Source organism: Ruditapes philippinarum, unplaced genomic scaffold (assembly GCF_026571515.1).
Source record: "Ruditapes philippinarum isolate M1 unplaced genomic scaffold, ASM2657151v2 ctg1881_1_1_1_1, whole genome shotgun sequence".
Taxonomy (NCBI): Eukaryota; Metazoa; Mollusca; class Bivalvia; order Venerida; family Veneridae; genus Ruditapes; species Ruditapes philippinarum.
Window position 1 is genome coordinate 31,995 of NW_026865939.1, and position 21,834 is coordinate 53,828.

The window sequence follows — 21,834 nt, forward strand, 5'->3', positions numbered from 1 at the left end:
AAGATACAAAAACACATAACATGATATTATATCAAAATATTGAATTATTTATAGATGAACAAAAGTTTAAACTGTCGCTACATACATGTATTTAAAGTTGAAACTAAAAAGAAGGCACAGCAAGGCAAAAAATATCTTAAGCAAGCTTTGACACCCAAGCTAACAGAACTTTATTTTTTATGAAATTGTAATTGCATGTAATTTAGAATTTTGGACTATGTGCGGATGTACATAGACTTTCAATATGTCGGTTTGTCGCCTACCGATTCAACTTTATATGAAGATGCCCCTATGACGACCTTGTCTTATGTAAATCTATATATAGAGAACACTATCTTTAATAACCTCTTGAATTTTGACACTTATTTTAGAAGTGGATTGGGGATAATGACGATTCTGGCACATATTTTTGCAGGTTTTATTAAATTTATAGTTGAACCACTTACTAAATCAATAATTATCTCTCGGTAGTAAGATATTTTTGAATGATTATCATGATAAAACAGTTTAAAGAGACATATATGTCTTCAACACGATTACGAACTTTTTAAATGTAATCACAATGACCCTGGATCCGCAACACATTTCGTATAACATTTATAGAACTATGTTTTATTCTTATAATACTCTCGACAGAGCCTTTTGGGTAACTTCTAGCTCGATGTTTCGGTCTGTACTGGTGTAATGAAGTAAATTGACCTCGAAAGTCATTAGTCGATAAAAAGTGACCTGTTTTCTGTAAAATATTAACTCCTTCTAAAGAAAAACGCCCCCTCGCTTCAGATCGCATCTGATCAATCTTATAGCGATAATTCACTCCTGGAAGCTGCTGCTGTTGGAGTAAAATATCTTTAATTTTATGTGACCTTGACTTTCCCATTGCAATTATTCCTAGTCTTATTTAAATAAACTTTCTCTGTTCAAGTCAATATGCAGGCTCGATTTTTTCAGATTTTAGATATTTTTGTTGCTTTATTGAGTCTGTACATAAGAGATAATGAAAACGTGCAAATTCTCTTATGCCCTCACCCCTCACCAGCGTCTACTTCAGTGGTGAAGATGTCTGTGGCGTCACTATACTTAAACAAGAAGTAACTTTAAAAAAAAAAATACTCAGCCGTGGTATTCCTAATCTTAATATTTCGTGTCATTTCCAAAACAGTTTTTCGTTAATTCCAAGTCGGAATAGACATTTATCATAAGAGATTAATTAGGCTTTTAAACTAAAGAAATATTTTGCTTAACAAGCAGAAGTTAGTTCATACTTAAAACTGATTATTTTAGCTTAAATACTGTGAATACATCATTATTATTTTTTTAAATATTATTTGCAGGGTAATAATTTTTTCATCTTTCCATAATATGATTTATGTTCTGCAGATTTGCTATTTATATCTTATAGTTGTAGGAAAATAATCATTTTTCGACATGTCACTGGTGACGGATTCTATGCTGCAGGTCGACCTTACTTCAATGTCTTCAGTCGTTATTTGTGTTGAACGGAGAAAACCTCTCCAAATTCCATTTCCAAGAGCGTAGCAACTTTCACAATGATAAACCTAACAAAAACTGCGAACTTTTGTCGAGATAATTTATTTTGGAAGAAAATAGTGTTAATATTACTGACTAATTACTTAATATGCATTATGAGTCCCGAAGACGCAGTTAGAGTATTTTTTTTTCATTCAGGTGACCACGTGACCTTTACTGGCATGCGAGCAGTTCCCGTACAAAAATCGTAATTACTTAAACATTATTTTTTATTACGCTCACTCACTAAAATTTGAATGTTACACATCAATATTCGGCTCGTCACACAAATCATGGAAACTCCATCATGTTCTATACATAGAATAACCCTTAGTTATGAGGCCTCATATGGGGTACCGAAATTATCCATTATTTTGTATGAATAGAAGTAGTTCCCGTACATAAAATTTAACCCATTATAATTATACAATTTTATTATATCGGACCTATTTTTCATTTATAATTGTTGAACAGACCATTTTCTAAGAGATAAATAGATGTAATTCAGGAAATAGAAAGTAGACTAAACGCGTGCATCTATTACCCGGTACCGTTACCCCCAAACGCATTCACATGCGATGGCATGCTTGTATGCCTGATATTTTACGCATCAAAGCCATAAAATTATTTTATATAGTAATATTGGTCAAAATTCTGATAATTTAACAAGTTTTCATCACATTGCCTTCTTATCAGTAAACAGGTGGTATTAGTGGAAAACCCTTTATCATGCCTCACGTTTAAGTATTTTTGCGCATGCGCGCAAGGACGGAATCCCCCAGATAAAACAAGGTCACGTTTTGACAACGCACAGGTGAAAGTGATCTAAAATGAGACTTTTTATACGTACTGCCGAACTGACACTTAGATTTTGTCTCGTTTATGTATCTGCTTGATTTGAAATGAATTTTTGAAGAATGCAAGTAAAAATCAAGCGTTTACATGAAAAATACCACAGGCGGCAGTATCAGTGTTTGAACAACCCACCCCTATCTGCCCCTGGACCCCTTCTATAACCCTGAAAAAAATTCAACACTCTTAGGCTCACTATAAGGTACCAAATACAAAACCACCGATGAAATTATATATATAAAAAATTTTTTCCACTATGCGCCTTAGTCACCGAAACGACGATTTCCCGTGTTCCACATTGTTTGGCAAATGAACATATAGTAGGCTTTTCACCTTTCTATAACTATAATTTTGATAGTGGAAATTTTTTATATATATAATTTCATCGGTGGTTTTGTATTTGGTACCTTATAGTAAGCCTAAGAGTGTTGAATTTTTTTCAGGGTTGTAGAAGGGGTCTAGGGGCAGATAGGGGTGGGGTGTCCAAACACTGATACTGCCGCCTGTGAAAAATACGGGTACTGCTTCTGTACGGGAACTGCTCGCATGCCAGTATTGGTGACCCTTGTAACTATGAGTGGCTTAAATGACCAATGAATACCTTTATTCAATTCATCCATATGTATTTAATCAGACAGACTCCGATTGAAACAGACAGGGGTCATTTTCATCAAAGAATAGTCACATACCGTTGTAATCACATAACAATTCTTTATTATCATTCTTACATACAAGACATGATTTCAAATAAATTATGAATGCGTGGTGTTTGTATCGTCGAAGCCCTTTCTGTTTCTTTTTCTTCGTTTGGCCAACTTATTAGTAAGTACATCTTCTTTTCCTGTTATTAGTCTTTCTGTTCAAATTCTTTATTCTTCTGACGACTTTCAGTGAAATCAGATTCCCTCTTCGTTCCATATTTTCCTTTTCTTATTTATCTCTAATAAGATGCAGTCGTTCCATCTTTGTATTGGTCATCTTCTCATATATTTTTTTTAAATTTATTTTCTTACCTACACAGGTTGATGTTTGATATACCATTCGTGTTTCAGCTCGTGTTGAAAGACTATATCAAAACTCTTTGATTGTCCCTTCCCAGTTATCTCTATCTTAATGTTTTACTCTATCAGGAGTATGATAATTTCCATTTCTGTTAATGAAATTTTTGCGTCAACTCGTAAATCTTCTTCCTCTTAGCTTCCTCAAGCCGGTGCTAGGGGGTGTGAGGGATGTTTCACTTTTCAGTATCCCTTATGTACACACTCAATCATACAGAGTCTGCAATTTTCATGTAATTTTGTTGTAATTAGTGCTTCTGAAGGATCACACTTTATCCAGATTTTTATACTTCACAACAGCAGGTGTCAAATGCTGTGGTCAGCTATAAAAATATTGCCCCGTACTTCACTTCAGTGTTGTTATATTTTCTGGTCTTTCGGGATCATTGATTCCAACACTTTAAAGTGTTGAAAATTTAGTACCGCTATATAAAGCCGGTGTATAGGGGGCGTGAGGGATGTTGCACTTTTCATTATCCCTCATGTACAGACTCAATCAAATCAAATCTGCATTTTTTCCTGTAATTTTGTTGTGCTTTATGCTTCCGAGGGATCACACTTGAGGTACGTACCACTATTTTGTATTGTCACCGGTAGATTACCTTGTTTTGTCCATGAAAAACATTTTCTAAAAAAACCACACTAAAACTGATGTGTGTTTAATTGTTAATTATCTTTTAATTTTAGTGTTGTTACTGGTATCACTATGTGCAGGTGAATGTCATGACATAGATACAAAGGCGTGTGAGTTGATGCAACAACAAAACCCTAATCTTTGCAAAGACCCATCATTGTCTTCAGCTGCATGCCCAAGATTTTGCAAGCTGTGTCGTAAGTTTATTTTATTAACGGAACGTAACTAGGCATGACACAGACATCACAATATAAGTTTTAAACTTTAAACCTGACTTGTTAAAATGATTAAAATAAATAAACGTATACACGATTTTACATGTCCTATTTCTTTGCCTTGTAAGTTAAGTTCGTTTATATATAGTATTTATTTCTAAAATGAGAGCAATTTTAATTGTCAATGTTGTACGAAATTTATATTGCTTTAAACATATATTTTTACTGAATATAGTACATATATGTAAAACATAGTGCGAGCTACTCAAAATTGAAGCACATGATATTTTTTTATACAAAATTATAGACAAAGGCTTTGAAGAACATATTTGTTACGTCCGTCAATAAGTATTTAAATGTCATTTTTGAAAGTGTTTTCATTAACACCAGGTTGAAAAAATAGGAACAAACAATCACTAAAGAAAGCCCAACACAACTAATCTTTATAAAGTTTAATATAGTGCATTATCTATCTGTTTCATTATAAATCAGTAAAGATTTTTTTGAAGAAGTGGTAAGTCAGGTATACAAGAATTTTCGTGTTTTTTTGTTGTTGATCATTTCACCATTATAATTATAAATCAGTTTAGAATTTGTTAAAAAGTGCCAGTCACAAGACCGACTACTTTACAGAATACGGAAAGATATTCTACCAGTTGGCAAATAACTGAAAATATCAGTTTTTATTTGTTTGGGTCGTCAGACCAAACAAATAATGGTAGCGAAATTTCAGAGTCTAATGCTGTTAATTGCAAATGCCGAAAGTAGTCCACTTTTTTGAAGCGGTTACTTCCCTTTATATGTACACTAACGCCGAAAATTTCAGGGGAGATCACTGCGTAAAGATGGTCAAAGACAGGCACATTAATTTTCAAGCAAAATAATTCCCGAATGGTCGAAGATTTCTAATATTGTTTTATTGTATTTTCTGATCGAAAATAAGTAAATACAAAGCGGACATTCAATCTCTGACACAGAAGTTTACGACAAACCTAACAACAAGTAGTTCTCAAAACAGCTTTAAACTAGCGATTTAAAAGAAAGAAATATTTTTATTTTGTTACAAGTATCCAACAAATCACAACGCATTCAAAGTTTAAAAATAGCGTTGGCTTATAGAATTGTCAATAAATGCACAATCACACATTACGCGGATGAAAATGATTTTATCAATGAAAATACTATTTTAGCGATGTCGATTACCGAATACTACACAAACCGAGTAGTGGAATATATAGATTCTACATGTCGGACTGTTTGAGCGAGAAGATTTTCGCTAAATTATTTACTTCAGTTTTAAACAACAGGTTTATCCTGAACAAAATACCTCGAAATTAATAAGGATTATGCAATGGAAGTTTTAAATTAAGAATGACTTGATGTTATTCAAACTTTGTATGTGTAACTTCTCCGTGGTGCAGTGGTAACGCGCTCGCTTAGTGAGTGAGAGGTCTGAAGTTCAAATCCCAGTCGAGGAAACTTTTTTTTTTAATTCTTTTTTAAGTGTCTTTGTTAAGGAAGTAGCCATGATAAGCAAGGATAAAGTGTAGCTGTCGTAAAAAATGAACATAAATGATATTTTGATGCAACTCTAGTTATGCAGAATTCCGTATGTATCAAACTCTGGTGCCTTGCAAAATGAATTATAATACATAAATAAAACTTATACAGGATTTAGATTGCAAAAAGATCAGAAAATACCACAGAACTTGCAGCCCTTTGATTCTTTATAAATATACATGCTTATAGTAAGCTCCAGGATTATTTACATCTGTGTTAAACAACAGTTAAAGTCGTTACAAGCTCTAATTTAGAATAATATGGTTTTCTTCAGGACGTTCACATATAAATTCACCGTGGCTGAAGGGTTTTCGCGCTCGCTTAGGAAGCGAGAGGTCTAGAGTTCAAATCCCAGTAATGGCAACTCATTTTTTTTTCAAATTGTTTAAGTCAAATAAACATTGAATTGAATATAAGTGTTGCAATTAGTCTTATAGCCAATTTACTACAATTAAAACGCTGGAAAGCATTGGTGGCACTATACATATAATCTCACAACCTGTACCTTTCTTACATTCTGAGACCCAAACAAATTCAGCGCCTTCTGTGCTTTGATTTAACGATGTAAAAAGCTGACTAGAAGGGAATGATATTGATTTAGTAGCCAGTAACATCATTATATAAATCAGAATATTTCTTTCAGCCCTTGTGTGTCATCACTGTGAGGCATCTGTTCTGAATTTTACCGACTGTAGCACATCAAAGACTTGTCAAGTAGGAGAGGTATTTATTTTATATAAATGATACAATATTAGAGCGGGTGCACCTATTACCGAACACTTAAGCCGCGTTTTATCTCGGTCGGAATTACGAGCACTTTAAACTAAAGAGAGACAACTCTTAAATAGATTAGTTATTATGCTACAATTTTGGCCAGTATTAGAACCCTGACGAATACAAATAAAGGCGTTATCGTCCGATCAAAAGATCTACCAACTGCCCCTAATACCGAATGATGATTGTAATTCCGAACATTGGTGTTCCTAATTCCGAACATGAGGAACTTTTTAAAATAAATATGTTGAGTAAACAAATACACACCATTTTCGTACTTTGGCACAAATCTACATTAGAAAAGAGTTTTGTCAATCATCAAAGTATTTTTAAAATGTTAATTTTATTAAACATATTCATTTCTGCAACAAAAGTATTGAATGTCAACGAAAAGGAAAATATATAGTTTCAAAAACCAAAAAAAGGATTCAAACAATATATTCAAACATATTTTAAGCGACAATATTATAACTACAGTTTGCATCAAGTAATCTTCTATATGTAGAGAATATATGTTGTTGCACTAACACTAACAGTATTTACATTCAAAAGGAAGATCATCCGAGCAGTCGGTAAGTTCATCGGCAACACAAATAAGAAAAACAGCGCCTGAAACAATTTATGCACTGTATATAGTCCTCATAAAGTGTTTTGCACTTAAAACAGCTTGTAGGACTTACTGCAATATATCATCATCTGAATCGGATGCCTCAATTTCTTTTATGATCTGTTTAGTCTCTTGCTTCTTTTTCTCCTTCAGTTCTCTCAGCTTTTTCTTCGCCTCTTCTCTATCCTTCCGTTTCTTTTCGAGTGCAATCTGTTTTTCTTTCAACTCTTTGGCTCTCTTGAGATTATTTTGTAATCGTTCTCTCTATCGTTCTTGTTTTTTTTTTCAATTCCTTTTCTTTCTTTTCTTCTTTTTTCGTTCAACCATTATCTGTACTTTTCCCCTGTTGCTTTTGGCATTATCATTTTACGTGCTTTTGGTTTCTTTGTTTCAGTCTTTGGGAATATTAAATGTTTGCTAAATGGTGACATAGATACGTCTGTTGCTTTAGGAACACATCCATCCGAAGATTTCGATGGTGTTGTTATAGAATCAGTCGTAATGTTAGGTGTCACAGTAAACATGGAGGCAGTTGATGTAGCAGTCGGCTCCATTGAGAGAGACACGACTGTGAATGGCTTAGATGGAGTGGTGACTAAATCATTTGAAGCTGTAGGTATTTCATCAAGCACAGATTCGTTTACAATATCTGACGGCGATAATTTACCAATTGATGTAGGAGGAGTCACAGCTGCTGTAACAACAGTAGTTGCTGTAGTTATTGAGTCCAATGGGGTGAATCATTCTCTTTCAAGTTTTGTTCGGAATTTGGAACATTCAGTGAGTTCATTATGTAATTCCGAACACTGCCAGTTATTCATTCATACGACCTTAAAACATGTACAGGGGCTTTACACATGATTTTTATTTTTGTCTACATCATTGATTTCAAAAGAATTTGACTAAAGCATCAATATTCAATATTTTATGATATTAGTAAAAAATTGTAAAAAAATAGCTAATAAATAAAATGTCTAACCAAAAATTGAAGTAAATCCTTGAATGCCCAAAACCACAACAAACAACACAACCGCGAATTCAAAATGTTGCGGGTGGAAAGAGAGACAAATTGACGTTATAATAATGATTTCAATTTTTTGAATTGTGTTAAACATGAAATATTAAATGAATTTTATTACATGCTTTTCGATTGTTTATTGAAATATATCAGTGAATTAAAACTGGTAATTTCACTGTTTGAAACAGTGAAATCACCACTTTGATAATTTCATTGTTTTGAATTTAAGCCCCTTACGTTGTTTCAGTGAAATACCAGCGTGCACAGTACTGGGTACCAACTTAATGATGTGACGTCGTAAATGACGTCACGTTGTATTATTATTTGGCGCGCTTTTATATATAATATTTTGGTCGGAATTAGGAGCATGTTCGGCATTAGGTGCACCCGCTCTACACCTACCTAATGTTTTTGGGTGGTTTCAACATTAATCGACATGATTGATGTAATATCCAACCAAAGGATGAAAAAGAAACGCTCTTATCGTCATGGATTTAGTCATGACAAACCGAGCAAACAAGTAAAAGACCAAACAGCAACAAACAGCAATTCATGTGCATTTGGCTCGAAGTTATATTTATTGAATATAAAGTATTTCGTAACATCATGCATCTTTTAGCAAGCACAAGCCAGTCCTTCATAGAACATACACATTTCTTTTATGCATTACATGTAATTTAAATTAAGTACATTTATTGCGAATCATCTCTTTTACATTCGCACTCATTATTCCATTAAAACAGTAATTTTGTGCCGTTAGAGGAACAAAATCATGCCTATATCCTTTCAGCAGCTGTAACGTAATAAAACGTATTCGCGAAGGTGGCACTTTTGGGCTTCCGTAGATTCCATATTAATTCCTCAAATTTGGATTAGGCTCCAACATTGAAACATATGCATGGCATAATACAGGATGTCACGTGATCAAGGTCAAGGACGAATTTCGAACACCGCTATTTCCATTTAAAGACGTGTTTGCGTGCGAATTTTGACAAAATTGGAAATTTGAATTCTACCGCCAACACATGTTTCTCACCAGGTGCGTGTCATGTGACTTTTCCTGCCAAAATGTTATATTTTTCGAACAGATAAATGGTCAAGGTGGGGAACAAACACAAAGTTAACCATGTGGGAGACAGCTGCACTGCGTTTATATTTCCGGTTTTTTGTGTGTTTTTTTAAGTTAGCCGCGCATACATCACCATAACAGCCTGCGCATGTCGTCACGTCCTGAAATCGCGTGCTCTGACGCGCGCTTTTATGTCACACACCACTAAATCAGAATGTCATAGGGTTGAAACATCGCCAGTAACTGCCTATACGGACTGAGAGGCGACACTTTGAGGTAGGGGGTCTCTATGAAAATGCTTAAAGAGGTGGTGGCCGCCGAAAGGATATAACCTTAGTGAAGTTATGAACATGGCAAGGTGTTTTCATTTCAGCAATGTATGCTACATCAACTGACTTCCTCAAAGGACGGTCATCATGAATACCGGATGAACTGCGCAAGCTTGGAGGTAATGCCAATATTCGTCAAAGTTTTATTGTAATGCCATTATTTCCCTTCCCGGTTATCTTTAAATTATTCATGCTTGAACAGGATAACATGACTCTATACGGCTTTCTTATCAGTTTTAGTATATTGATGTTGAAATTGGTGACAGTAATTACGCCCGTGTCTTCAAGTTGGCGTTAAACATGAAGACCATTCATAAACATTAAAGTTCAGGGTATAGATAATGCTGTTGGTATCAAAGTTCCCAGAAGTATTCATTCCAAATAGGACGATATTTCGTTCAACATTTACATCATTTTTTTCTATTACAGAAATTGAGAAAATAATAATTTTATCTTACCGTTTACCATTTCATTCAATAAGATGTGCGATGGAACCGGTTTGATGCCATTTGGTAGACGTGACATTCAAACACATTGCTGTTCAGAGGACATGTGTAACTTCCCCACTACTATACCAACAACTATACCAACAACTATACCAACAACTTCATCGCCACCAGGTCAGATTTTTCACCATATGTCTGTTTCAGTTTAAATTGTATTCTACATGTATATTAACTTCTATCTTATAATTTTAAATTAAGGTGTAATCCATGAAGCGTCCGTATCCTTTGAATTAAGCTTTGCAATAGAAAAGCCAAAATAAATGATGCAGATGTTAATATATCTAGTCGTAGTAATGTGTGTGCGACGTACTTATACAAGTGTGGTCATACTAGGGTGTAGTTCTTATAAAAGCAAAAGTGTAAAACCTGGTTATAGCAATGATTACGTTCGTAATTGTAAAAGTTTTACGAAATAGTGGCAAAAGCTTAAGTGTTGTAGTTATAAAGGTTTTACAATCTGGTAATGCTAATATTTAGGCGTTTTCATTGCATAAGTTCAGGTAGTTTCAATGCTGGGGAATATTAGTTGTAAAAGCTTTTCCAATCTGGTAGTGGTAATGACTGATCGCCGAAGTTTTAAAATTTCTGAGTTTTTGAATCTGGTAATGACAATTGGTAGGGGTCTTAGTTGTACAAAAACAAAGTTTCAAATCTTGTAGTGCTTAAGCGTCTTAGATGTAAAATGTCGAAGTCTTACAATTGGTAAGGGGGACAATGCTAAGGAGTAGTCTTAGCTGTAAAAGCTCGAAGATTTCCAATCTGGTAATGGTAATGCTTAGTCGTCTTAGTGGTGAACAATCTGAAAGTGGTAATTTTTAGACGTTGAACTTATAAAAACTCGATGTGTTACAGGCTGGTGGTGTAATGTAATGTAATATACAAGTAGTATTCAGGCCAGAACATCAACAAGTATGCTAAACTGGGCTTCTTAGGTCGATTTGGTAGACATGACTCTAGACTAGATACCGGGAAATTCGGGAACCAGTCCCTAGCTCTTATAGAAAAGACCCATTGGTTCTTTTACATACCCAGTGTATAGCACTGATACATGCGAGGATTACCTTGGCTTCTTACCAGTACACCTCCGGATAGAAATGCTTAGGCGTCGTCTTTGTAAACACTCGAAGTTTAACAATCTGTTAGTGACAATTAATACTTAGGTGGAGTCTAAGTTGCTAATGCTCGAACTTAACAAATCTGGTAATGACAATGCTTTGGCGTCTTAGTTGTAACAGTTCAAAACTTTCCAATCTAGTAGTGATAATGCTTATGTGACGTTCTTGTAAAACCTTGATGTTTAACAATCTGGTACTGGTAATTCTTAAACTTTCGCACCGTACTTACACAACTTTTTAACTATCTGGTAGTGGCAATGCTAAGGCGTCTCATTTGTAAAAGCTCGATGTTTTACAATGATTCGGCATCCTATATGTAAAAAATAGAAGTTTTTCAATCTGGTAGTGTTAATACTTAGTTGTAAAAGCTGAATGGTCATAAAGGTAGATAGGACGATTTCCAAGATGGAAATCATAGTAAAAATACCAAAAATGCACATTTATCTCCAGATAAATTTTATTATATATATTATACTGTCTTTTACTTAATTCTATATCAAGTATGTAACCGTAACAAGGAAATGCTCATATAAGATTTTCCAGACGGAAGAGTGTCACAGTGTAACATACAATTTGAAAAAAGATTTAATATCACACCTTGTTATTGTACCAACTAACAATCTTGTTTGGATACAGTCTTGTAGTTTCTAGCCTAGTAGTGACAACACTTAGTGGCATCGTGCTTATAAGCCTTCCGCTTTACAAAAGGTAGTATCATGTTAAGACTCAAAGTTTTAAAATCTGGTAGAAGTAATGTGCAGGTGAAGAGGTGATACAATCTCACTTTATAGTATGCTGGTGTTGTTCTTATAAATGTTAAAAATTTTAAATTCTGGTAGTGTGTTCCTATAGTATTCTTTATGTTATGGCGTAAGTAATAATTACTGGTTAAGGTAATGAATGCTACAGTGTGAAAAGAAAAAGGGACTAGGTTTATTATTTTCCAAGATGGAATAAAAAGATACAAAAGCTCACACATATCTTTATATTTATTTGTCTTTGTATATATATTTCACTTTATTCTTTATCCAGTATGCAACCGTAACATAGAAATACTCATACAAGATTCTCAGGATAAAACAGCGTCGCAATACAACATCCAATTTGTGAAAGATTTAGCTTCACACCTTGTTATTGGACCAACTAACAATCTTGTTGGATTAGCAATACTGGATTACAGTGTACATAGACGTTTACATATTGATTCTCATCAGAGTCTCTCCGAACTTATGCAAGCCTTAGATAGACTTCCGTTTCACCAAGATGTCAGTACCGTGACCGTCAGTGATGTCTCCCATTATTTAACCAGGGAACTTGATCACCTACACCTTGATGGGAGAGCATCCTACAAAAACTCGGTTGTCATTATAGCTGATCACACCGCATCGCCTGAGGCACACCATCACCTTCCTCCTCACATTGATGGACATACTGGACATACACAGTTGTCGTCCGTGACGGTTATCAATGTAGGTGGTGCCAGTCCTGCAGGATTATCACAATTGGCCACCGACTCCAATCATGTCATTAACGTTAATGACTATGCATCACTTAGAAACAGTTTGTCGAAGGTTCTTCAACTGATTTGTTCTTAAATGTATGGCTTATGAATAAAAGTTAAATTTAAATTATATCAAGGTTTGTTTCTGAATATGCAATTAGAGTGAAGACTTGTCCGTCCTAAGGTAAACAGTGTCCAAAATTCTTGAAAATTGCGAAGCAAAAATTCGGTCACGCCACCTCTTTCAATGTCGTTTTCATCGAGACTAAGTGTATACTTCATATGACACGCAGAATCTCTGACATGTTCGGGTTATATCCATTAGTAAATTTGAAAGCAACACCATTAATGATGTGCTGGATATCTAAAGTAAAAATACCATACATAATAGGAAGAGGAGTCTTCAATCATATTTGATTTGTCTTGGAGTCTGTAAGAGTCTGTAAATACAATATATCTAATTATTTCACATCAAATTAAAGTTTTAATATCAATTAAGAATGGCAGCCATTTTACACGATTGGCTTCAAAGTGCACACGTGTATGGACAGCTTTGGAAAATTCATATCTGATTAAAAAGGTTCATGTCCTTAAACAGCACTCTGTCACATCAAAGATTTTTGGCAAGCAATGAAAACAATTTGAAGTACTATAATTAAAATCAAAGTGTGAGAATGTTTATTTTAGTCTGATTTACCCCGTTATGAGTTACGCTCAGCAATGCATCTTACCATTAATACACATTATAGGTAAAACGGCAAAAATGACGTCATCAGGGAAAGACGGACCTTTCCACCTTCACTTTGGACCGTTACATCGTTTTTAACCAATTTTTCTGAAGGGAAGCAAAATTCTGATTAAGATACACAGGCAGTCGTTCCCAATTAGGTATTTCATTTTAAATTTACTCGCAATTTCGTGTGTGATTTTATTTCTGGATGTCTGTGCAAACGGCCTTCAGTAATGGGCAAGTGTTCAATCGGTTAAGGTTGCTGGCAAACGCTTGATCCCTAGTACAGGTGATAGTGATGACAGATTGCTGTAGTGATGACTCTAAAATGTACTGATAACTACAGGTAGGTTATAAACTTGGTTGGTATATTTATACCAAAATAAATAATTGGTATATTTATACCAAAATAAATAAGGCCAATTGATTCATTTTTGATTTAAATATGCCCATTGATGTTATTGTTTTGCCACCGCGTAAAGAGAAACATAGCTAAGATTTTAGACACAAGTCAAACGAGCTTACAAAGAAAATTCAAAATAAAGACATACTGAAAAACTAAACAAAATCGCTGAACAAATTTATAAGGGATTCACATACGACATTTTGGAGAAGTTTGGACAACTTGTACTAGGTGTTGATCCTGTGACGTCATTGTTTGTCAAGTATGTACTTATAAATCGTGTCACTAACTGCCATATTGGGATGCCAGAAAGACTTATTAAAATTTTAATGATATTTTAACATATTTTTAAGTAATGCACTGGTAAACTGTAGCCCTCGCCTCTACGACATTTGAATAACTTAGATTACACTTTTGAATTAGCCAGTAAAGGCCTCCGCGCCTACAAATTGTCTGATTGTAATATTCCCACTTAATTTTAAAGTGGCGGGGTTGTTTGTTGCATAATTATATTTAGATTTTTGATTTAACTGTGAATCGTTTCTTCACAATGCTATACACAATACAACACAGAACAAGATTTTACACGCAGTTGGTAAATAACGATGCAGTTGGTAAATAACGATTAGAAGTAAACAATATCGGTTCAGTTTTCATAAACGACCAAAGAATGATACAGACGACTGAATAAGCTGCAATAATTATGTTTCAAAATTGCAGATCATTGTCTTTTACATGAGATATTCATGTAGTTTGCAAAAAAAAATGACCCGATCAAAGTTACATATGACTTCCTCACATGTAGAAAATACGTCCTTCACAAGGAACTGTGAGCCCACTGAAATAGTGATGAGGACCTGTCATTTTTAAAGACAATTGTCCCTTTTCATAAAAGCATGATCCCTACGAGAAGTAAATGGAAAAGCTGCACACACAAAAAAAACGTGACTTAAGGTTGAATATTATTCTGTTGCTTGTTTCCCTAATAACATATTTTTGCATAGAGAACAGACACGATGAAGCAATGATTTGAGACCCTTTCTTACGCGAAAATAATATTTCTATTATTAAACAATTAGCCAGCTGGCGGCTACAGATTCTGCTCATGCGACCAGCGCAGACCTAGATCAGTCGGCATAATATCTTGACTAAAATGTGTAACTTATCAAATGCAAAAGGTGTAAAAGCTAAAGCAAGAAAACTGTTTGTATGAATTACAGCAATGAGAACATTTTTAAACCTTTTATGTCCAATATTCCGATTGAAACTAGCAATGCAAATATAAATTTGTTGAATTAATTTTGTTATAGCATATATATCAATCAGAGGCATGCGAAATATATTGAATTCTTATATACTTATATCTGATTGCTCGAATTATCTCGACCAAGTCGAAATCTTAAATACCTGAACTCTCTGTAAATGCAGGACATGTACAGTGTGGAAAAACCAATTTTCAAACCTGTAAGCATTCAAGGTCTTTTAGTATAAAATGAAAAAATTAATTAATATTTATAAAAATCTTTACATCATGTACACTTAAAAATTTAACATTTCTGTAGAATTTGGCTGAAATTCAATAATGAAAGCACAATTCTCTTTTGTAGCACTAACATGACCTTTAGAAATAAAGACCTAATCTCAAACCTCTTCAAATGTCTCTGAAATTCCACTGTTTAGTTTAGCCAGAAGAGTGGTTGTCATATGAATATACAATAACATTGAAGTACCCTACAGAATGCAGGTACCTGCTTGAAGATTTTGTTTTTGTTTTTAATATTCATAATCTACATTACTTATTGGTGTATTTTCAGGAATTACAAAGGTAATAGAAATTTGTTTTAAATAATAATAAATGTAATGTTAATATCCGTTCCTATGCATTGTTTTCATTTGACAGCAGGAGACATGTCTGTTACAAACTAAGCTTTCATATACAAAAGTTGCTGACATCATGATCACTTCTGGTATAAAGAATGAAATGTTTAAGAAGATAAGGTACTTATACGATACAACATGCTATTGAATAAGCAGAAGAACCAAAGAAAGTCAGAGTTTTCAACGCTTTCATAGTAACATAATTATAATGTCTCTATTATTTTGGTGTTTTTACATTAAAACTGTTACTGTATTATACTCACTTTATCAATATTAAGTTTTATAATTTTTTAAGATGATGGAGAATTACTTAGCTAAATGCTTTTTATTTAAAAATAAAAAAGTATTTATTTGTTACATTCGTAAATAATTGTTGTATGTAAGATTAAACGACAAAACGTTTTCATTTAAGAAATTGAAATACTGACAACAGAATTACATCCATTTAGGGGCAATATTTTGCAAACATACACCTAAATGTTGGACAAAATATTAACACAGGCTTTATATCCGGATTCTAAAAAACAACAACAAAAGGTTTGAATGATTTAGAAAATGAAAGATTGAAGTATACGTTTGTTGTTTTTCTTTGTGGTTTTTATTTCATTCTCGTGACTGAACAAATATTGCTTTGGATTATCAAGATAGAGTTAATATAAGGAATATCATTATTTTTTATTTATGTCATTTTATGACAGTAATATGGTAAGATAAAACTATTTTGAATGTGTCTCTGTGACGACCTTGTTGGTCTGTAGATCTATATTTAGAACACTATCTGTCGTAACCTATTTAGCATTTCAGTGATTTAAGAGGTGGATTAGTAAAAATGTCAATTTTGGCACTTATTTTTGCAGGTTTTATTTAACTTATTTTCATAACACGTGAAAGAATAAATATTTTAAGTTTAGACTTCAGTTTTAAGAAATACATATAGATTTCTGATTCGGATGAACTCGATTACGAACAAAAAAATTTGAAACATTGTCCTTATCGTTGAATATATTCATTGTACATGTATAATCACAAAACTAAGGATCGCATTTTATTTTTTAACTATTTTGTTTTATGGATGCAGTTTAATAATATCAATTGTTTAACTAGCAGAAAATAACAATTTGTTGTAAAATGAGAATAAATGTGTATAGGTCATTTGTAATTTATAAACTTTGATTAATGGAAACTATAAAGAAGGGGCTGTATCAGTGTATAAAGACATATTTAGGAAGATCAAAAAATACGGCCCTAAAGCCGAGATCTAGCCTGATTTTTTTTTATTTGTTTCTGTACTGCAAATCGACATTGATATTATTAAAAACACGAACGAGTATGAAATAGGGCGTATGTATAAATAAGCAAAAATATCAACGCCTCAATCCCAGGATAGCCGAGATCTTCATGAATATTTGATTTACACACGTGTTGAACCAACACAAGTAGATCACCATGTTTTGTCCTTGACAAATAATATGTAAAAAACAACAACAACAACAACAACAACAACAAAAAATCCCTCAAACTGATGGATTTTTAATTGTTAATTATCTTTTAATTTTAGTGTTGTTACTGGTATCACTATGTGCAGGTGCATGTCACGACATAGATACAAAGGCGTGTCAGTTGATGCAACAACAGAACCCCAATCTTTGCAAAGACCCATCATTGTCTTCTTCTGCATGCCCAAGATTTTGCAAGCTATGTCGTAAGTTTATTTTATTTCCAGTATACAAACATACAAACCTGGTATGACACATACATCATATTACGTTACATTTTAACTTAAACTTTCAAACAGAAAAATAAATATTCCTCAAAAATAACATTTCATTGACACGTACTTAAAAGCTTAGAAATTGCATGTGATAGCTGTATGTAAAATTAGCCGTTTACTGTATTGTTATATTCTCAAAATATTTATGATATAAAACATACTTATTTAAACGAGTCTCTTTAACGTGCTTATGTTCAAAATTATGGATAAAAGCTTTGCTGAACACAATTGCTGTAAGAGACTAAAGTGATTAGATATCCATTATAATAATAATTATTATTATTATTCTTTCAGCACTTGTGTGCCATCACTGTGAGGCATCTGTTCTGAATTACACCGACTGTAACACATCAAAGACTTGTCAAGTAGGAGAGGTATTTATTTCATATAAAGTATACAATCTACTGATACAAATGTATGTTACTACTATTTAAAAATTGTAGCACTTATTCATTATCCCTTATGTACAGACTCAATCAAACCGAGTCTGCAATTCTTATGTTATTTTGTTGTGATTGATGCTTCCGAGGGATCACTTTGTTTCCAGAATTTTGTAATAACCAATCAAAGTAAAAAAGGGACCGCTATAACCACCATTCTTTTATTCAAGACAAAACTAACAAGAAAAGAATGATGGGAGAACTACAACTTGATGTACATTTGACTTTGAAACCATATTGATTAAGTATGGGAGGTACGAGAAACTTATGAAGCACCTAAGAGAAAGTGATGAATAGACTTTCAAGAACTTTATTAAAGTTTACCCAGATTCATTCAACATCGTGGTGGAAGATTAAGGCCCTAGACATCATATGACAGAAACAAACCTCGTACATCTCGCTGTCATGCATGTTCCGGGCGGCTCACAATTCACAACACCGTCGCCAAAGTTGTGCGAGAGGTATGTCACGCCATACATGACCATTATTATGAGACAGCATTCAAATTTCAGAAGAGATGTTAAAGGGGTGGCGCGGGGTACCTCCGAGGAATGGAACTCCCATCGCTGCTCTGGGCTCTGGTAAACGCCAACTACAAGTTTATGTACGTTAATGTTGTCACTTTTGCTGCTGACTATAATATTTGAGTGTTTGTTGAGTGCGGCATACTCTGAGATTGGCTCCGTTATTTCTGCGGGGGGAGTGGGGCTTTTTGCAGATAGAGTTTTGCCTTTTTACATCGACGTGGCAGTACGAAATACAAATGTTGCTCGGACTCATATGACTTTATGATTAAATCGCGAGTGGAAGTAGTTTGTGATAAATGAGGGTTCATCCGCACGTTTAGCTACAGAAAGCAACTTTCGCTGTCAGGTACAGACCCCAGACATATCACCAGTCATCGACTAAAGGGTAATTTTGAAGTACAAAGTGATTATTTACCTCCGTGCAAGTTTCAGCCAATCAGATTTAATTTTGAGCCGAAACCTTAACGTACTGTTATCCGAGTTGAAGTAACCCTGATAAGAACTGTTGGTGGCAAGCAAAGAGCCTGCCTTTCTAATCGTCACTGCGTACTAGGGATCGACTCACGCACCCTTGTGAGAATAAATGAATGAATGAATGAATGCGTGCCTGCGTGTTGCGTGTGTGTATGTATCCTTCGTTACAAGCACTAAGAGTAAAGACAAAGGACTTTCATGTCCTTGAAGTTCGTCTTTCGGCATCTCTTAAGGGCCTTAAAGTGTTCAACCTCATATATTATCCGCTTGTTTAATTCGAGGAAACCACAAAGAAAGCGGTTTGAGATGGGTTCGTGATGTATGCGATGATTTTAGAAAACATTGAGAGAAATTTCGTCGCACGAATTTTCAACATGTTGAAAATTGAAAATGCAAGCGACAAGAAAACAAGGGCTTCGACTCTTGCAAAGAAATTGAGAACTTTCGAGACTTTTTAAATCTATCTCGCGAATGATGTTCGCAAGTGTGTCGCTCACATTCCGACCCAGAGTGACAGGGGTTTAAGCAAGCATGAGAATATTTTTTCTTTGAACATGCATACGTTCTTTCACTTTTATGATTCAGAAAACAGCATCTGAATAGATTATTTATATACTCTATCATTAGGATCCATAATCCAATTAAAAATTGTGTGTCTTGAAATGACAATATAGCTCCAGGCAAGGTGTTTTTATTTCAGCAATGTATGTTACATCAACTGACCGCTACAAGGGACGGCCACCATGAGTACCGGATGAGCTGTGCCAGTGTGGAGGTACTGCCAAATATGTCAAAGTCCTATTGCAATGTCATTATTTATTGTTCTGGTTATCTTAAAATTCATGTTTGGCCAATCTTTGTTTAAGACTAACTGCCATGCATTAAAACCCCTCTGTCTCGGAATTGACAGCTGGTCAAGTTCATTTGAAAATTTCGGCAAAGTAAAAGAAGTTTCACTGAAAAAGGGTTAAAATATAAAATTTGAAAATTTCGGGCCATTCCTAACTAAACTGAAGTGCAAAACGTTGCAACGCTTTTCACTTTTCATTTTATTTTTGCACACTAGAAATGATGATTCTGGGAAAGCGGGACGAGGGAATAATCTGAAATTTGCACATAAATTGGTTCAGACCTAACAATATTAAAAACAAGATCTAGTCCCATTATGTCAAAAAAAGTGGAGTCCTTTCAAAGTTATAGTTATTATGTCCATGTTTAATCATCAATGAACAAAAAAATGTTCATACTGTAAATAACTTTGTATCAAACTGCCAAGTAGCAAACATCCAAAATACGTTGTTTCGTTCAAAATTAAATCAATATATATATATATATATATATATATATATATATATATATATATATATATATATATATATATATATATATATATATATATATATATATTCAATTAATCATGATTCGATATTATATAAAACTGTTTTTAGAAATTTGGTCATGGTTATTTTATGTTATTATTTTATTCAATAAGATGTGCGATGGAACCGTTTTGATGCCATTCGGTAGACGTGATATTCAAATACATTGCTGTTCAGAAGACATGTGTAACTACCCAATTATACCAACAACTGCACCAGCACTAGGTCAGATTTTTCATCACTATATGACGGTTTTAGGTGTTGTGAAGATAATAATTATAACGTTTTTAGTTATATGCAATACATACTTAACAATAAATACTTCTACAGTATACATTAAAATTTAGGGAAGGCTTAATAAAGCATCGTTATTAAGGAAAGGCATGTTATAAAAAAGCTAAAGTCGAAATCATGATGCAGAAGTTAATTATAGTATGAATGCCAATGCTTTTAAGTCTTAAACATTTACAGTATGTTAAGTAAATGCTTACAAAGGCTAAATGTTTTACAGAATGTTAGTGCCAGCACTTATGAATTATAAAATGAGAACAATATGGTAAGCGTCGAACTTAAAAAGATTTAAAATCTTAAAATCTTAAAAAATGACAGTGAAAGTACGTGTATCTTTAAAGGCTAAACATGTTTACAGCGTTGCAGTGTTAATGCTTCGGCGTTGAACTTATTAAGGTTGAAACGTTTAAAATAATTGCAATGGCAGTACTAAAAATGGCTAAACGTTTACGGCCTCGTTACCTCCGTAAGAAATATCATTTAGCTAGATACGAAATAAACGTAAGGGCAATGTCTTGGAAGTGAGGGGGGGGGTGAGAGAAGACTTAAACCTTCTCCGATTCCAAAAATTCAGTCACGATGCGTGCCTTAAGCGCTGGTGCGTAATAATGCAGGAGTCTCAGGAGATTGAGTCCTGTTTGGGGGCGGCGGATTTGGTAGATCTTCTTTAATTTTCTTAATACAACATTTCTATAGAACTTTGCTGTTACAATTTTCTCTCTTGGCACAGGTATTTGCAGCACTAGACCTTACTATGAAAGAAAATAACATATATAATCTTCTTGACAGTTCGTATTCTTTAGGCAATTAGTGTCTCGCATTTCTTGTGGCCCTAACTCTGTTTGAACATTTCCGCTTAGGTTCGTAAAAATAAATCCAGGTCTCATATCAAGTAATTAACTAGGCCATTAAAGGCCCTTTTGCTATATTCTGGGTATATGTTATGAAGTTTTTTGGCCACTGCGACCAGGGTCCTCTTTTGCTCATTTGTCAGCAAATGAGGTATCCATCGTGCATTGATTTTCTTATGTTTCAGACGCTTCTCTAAAATGAAATGAACATCTGATAACGACATGTTTGTGAACGGGTTAATTGCCTCACCCTAAATCTGGAATCTTTTTTTTTAGCAAATCGCTGATTTTTTTATGTTACATTTGATCGTTGTTGTTGCAG

At 34.0% G+C, this 21,834-nt stretch overlaps 1 protein-coding gene across 1 annotated transcript; it reads left to right on the forward strand.

Moving 5' to 3' along the window:
• The first annotated feature begins 297 nt into the window (after window positions 1-297).
• Window positions 298-12,898, forward strand: LOC132730801 (uncharacterized). Its single transcript, XM_060716819.1, has 6 exons — window positions 298-415; window positions 4,128-4,271; window positions 6,493-6,572; window positions 9,691-9,765; window positions 10,128-10,266; window positions 12,300-12,898. Exons 1-6 carry the CDS (start codon window positions 388-390, stop codon window positions 12,860-12,862), a joined length of 1,029 nt encoding a protein of 342 aa, XP_060572802.1. The 5' UTR covers window positions 298-387; the 3' UTR covers window positions 12,863-12,898.
• The last annotated feature ends 8,936 nt before the right edge of the window (window positions 12,899-21,834 follow it).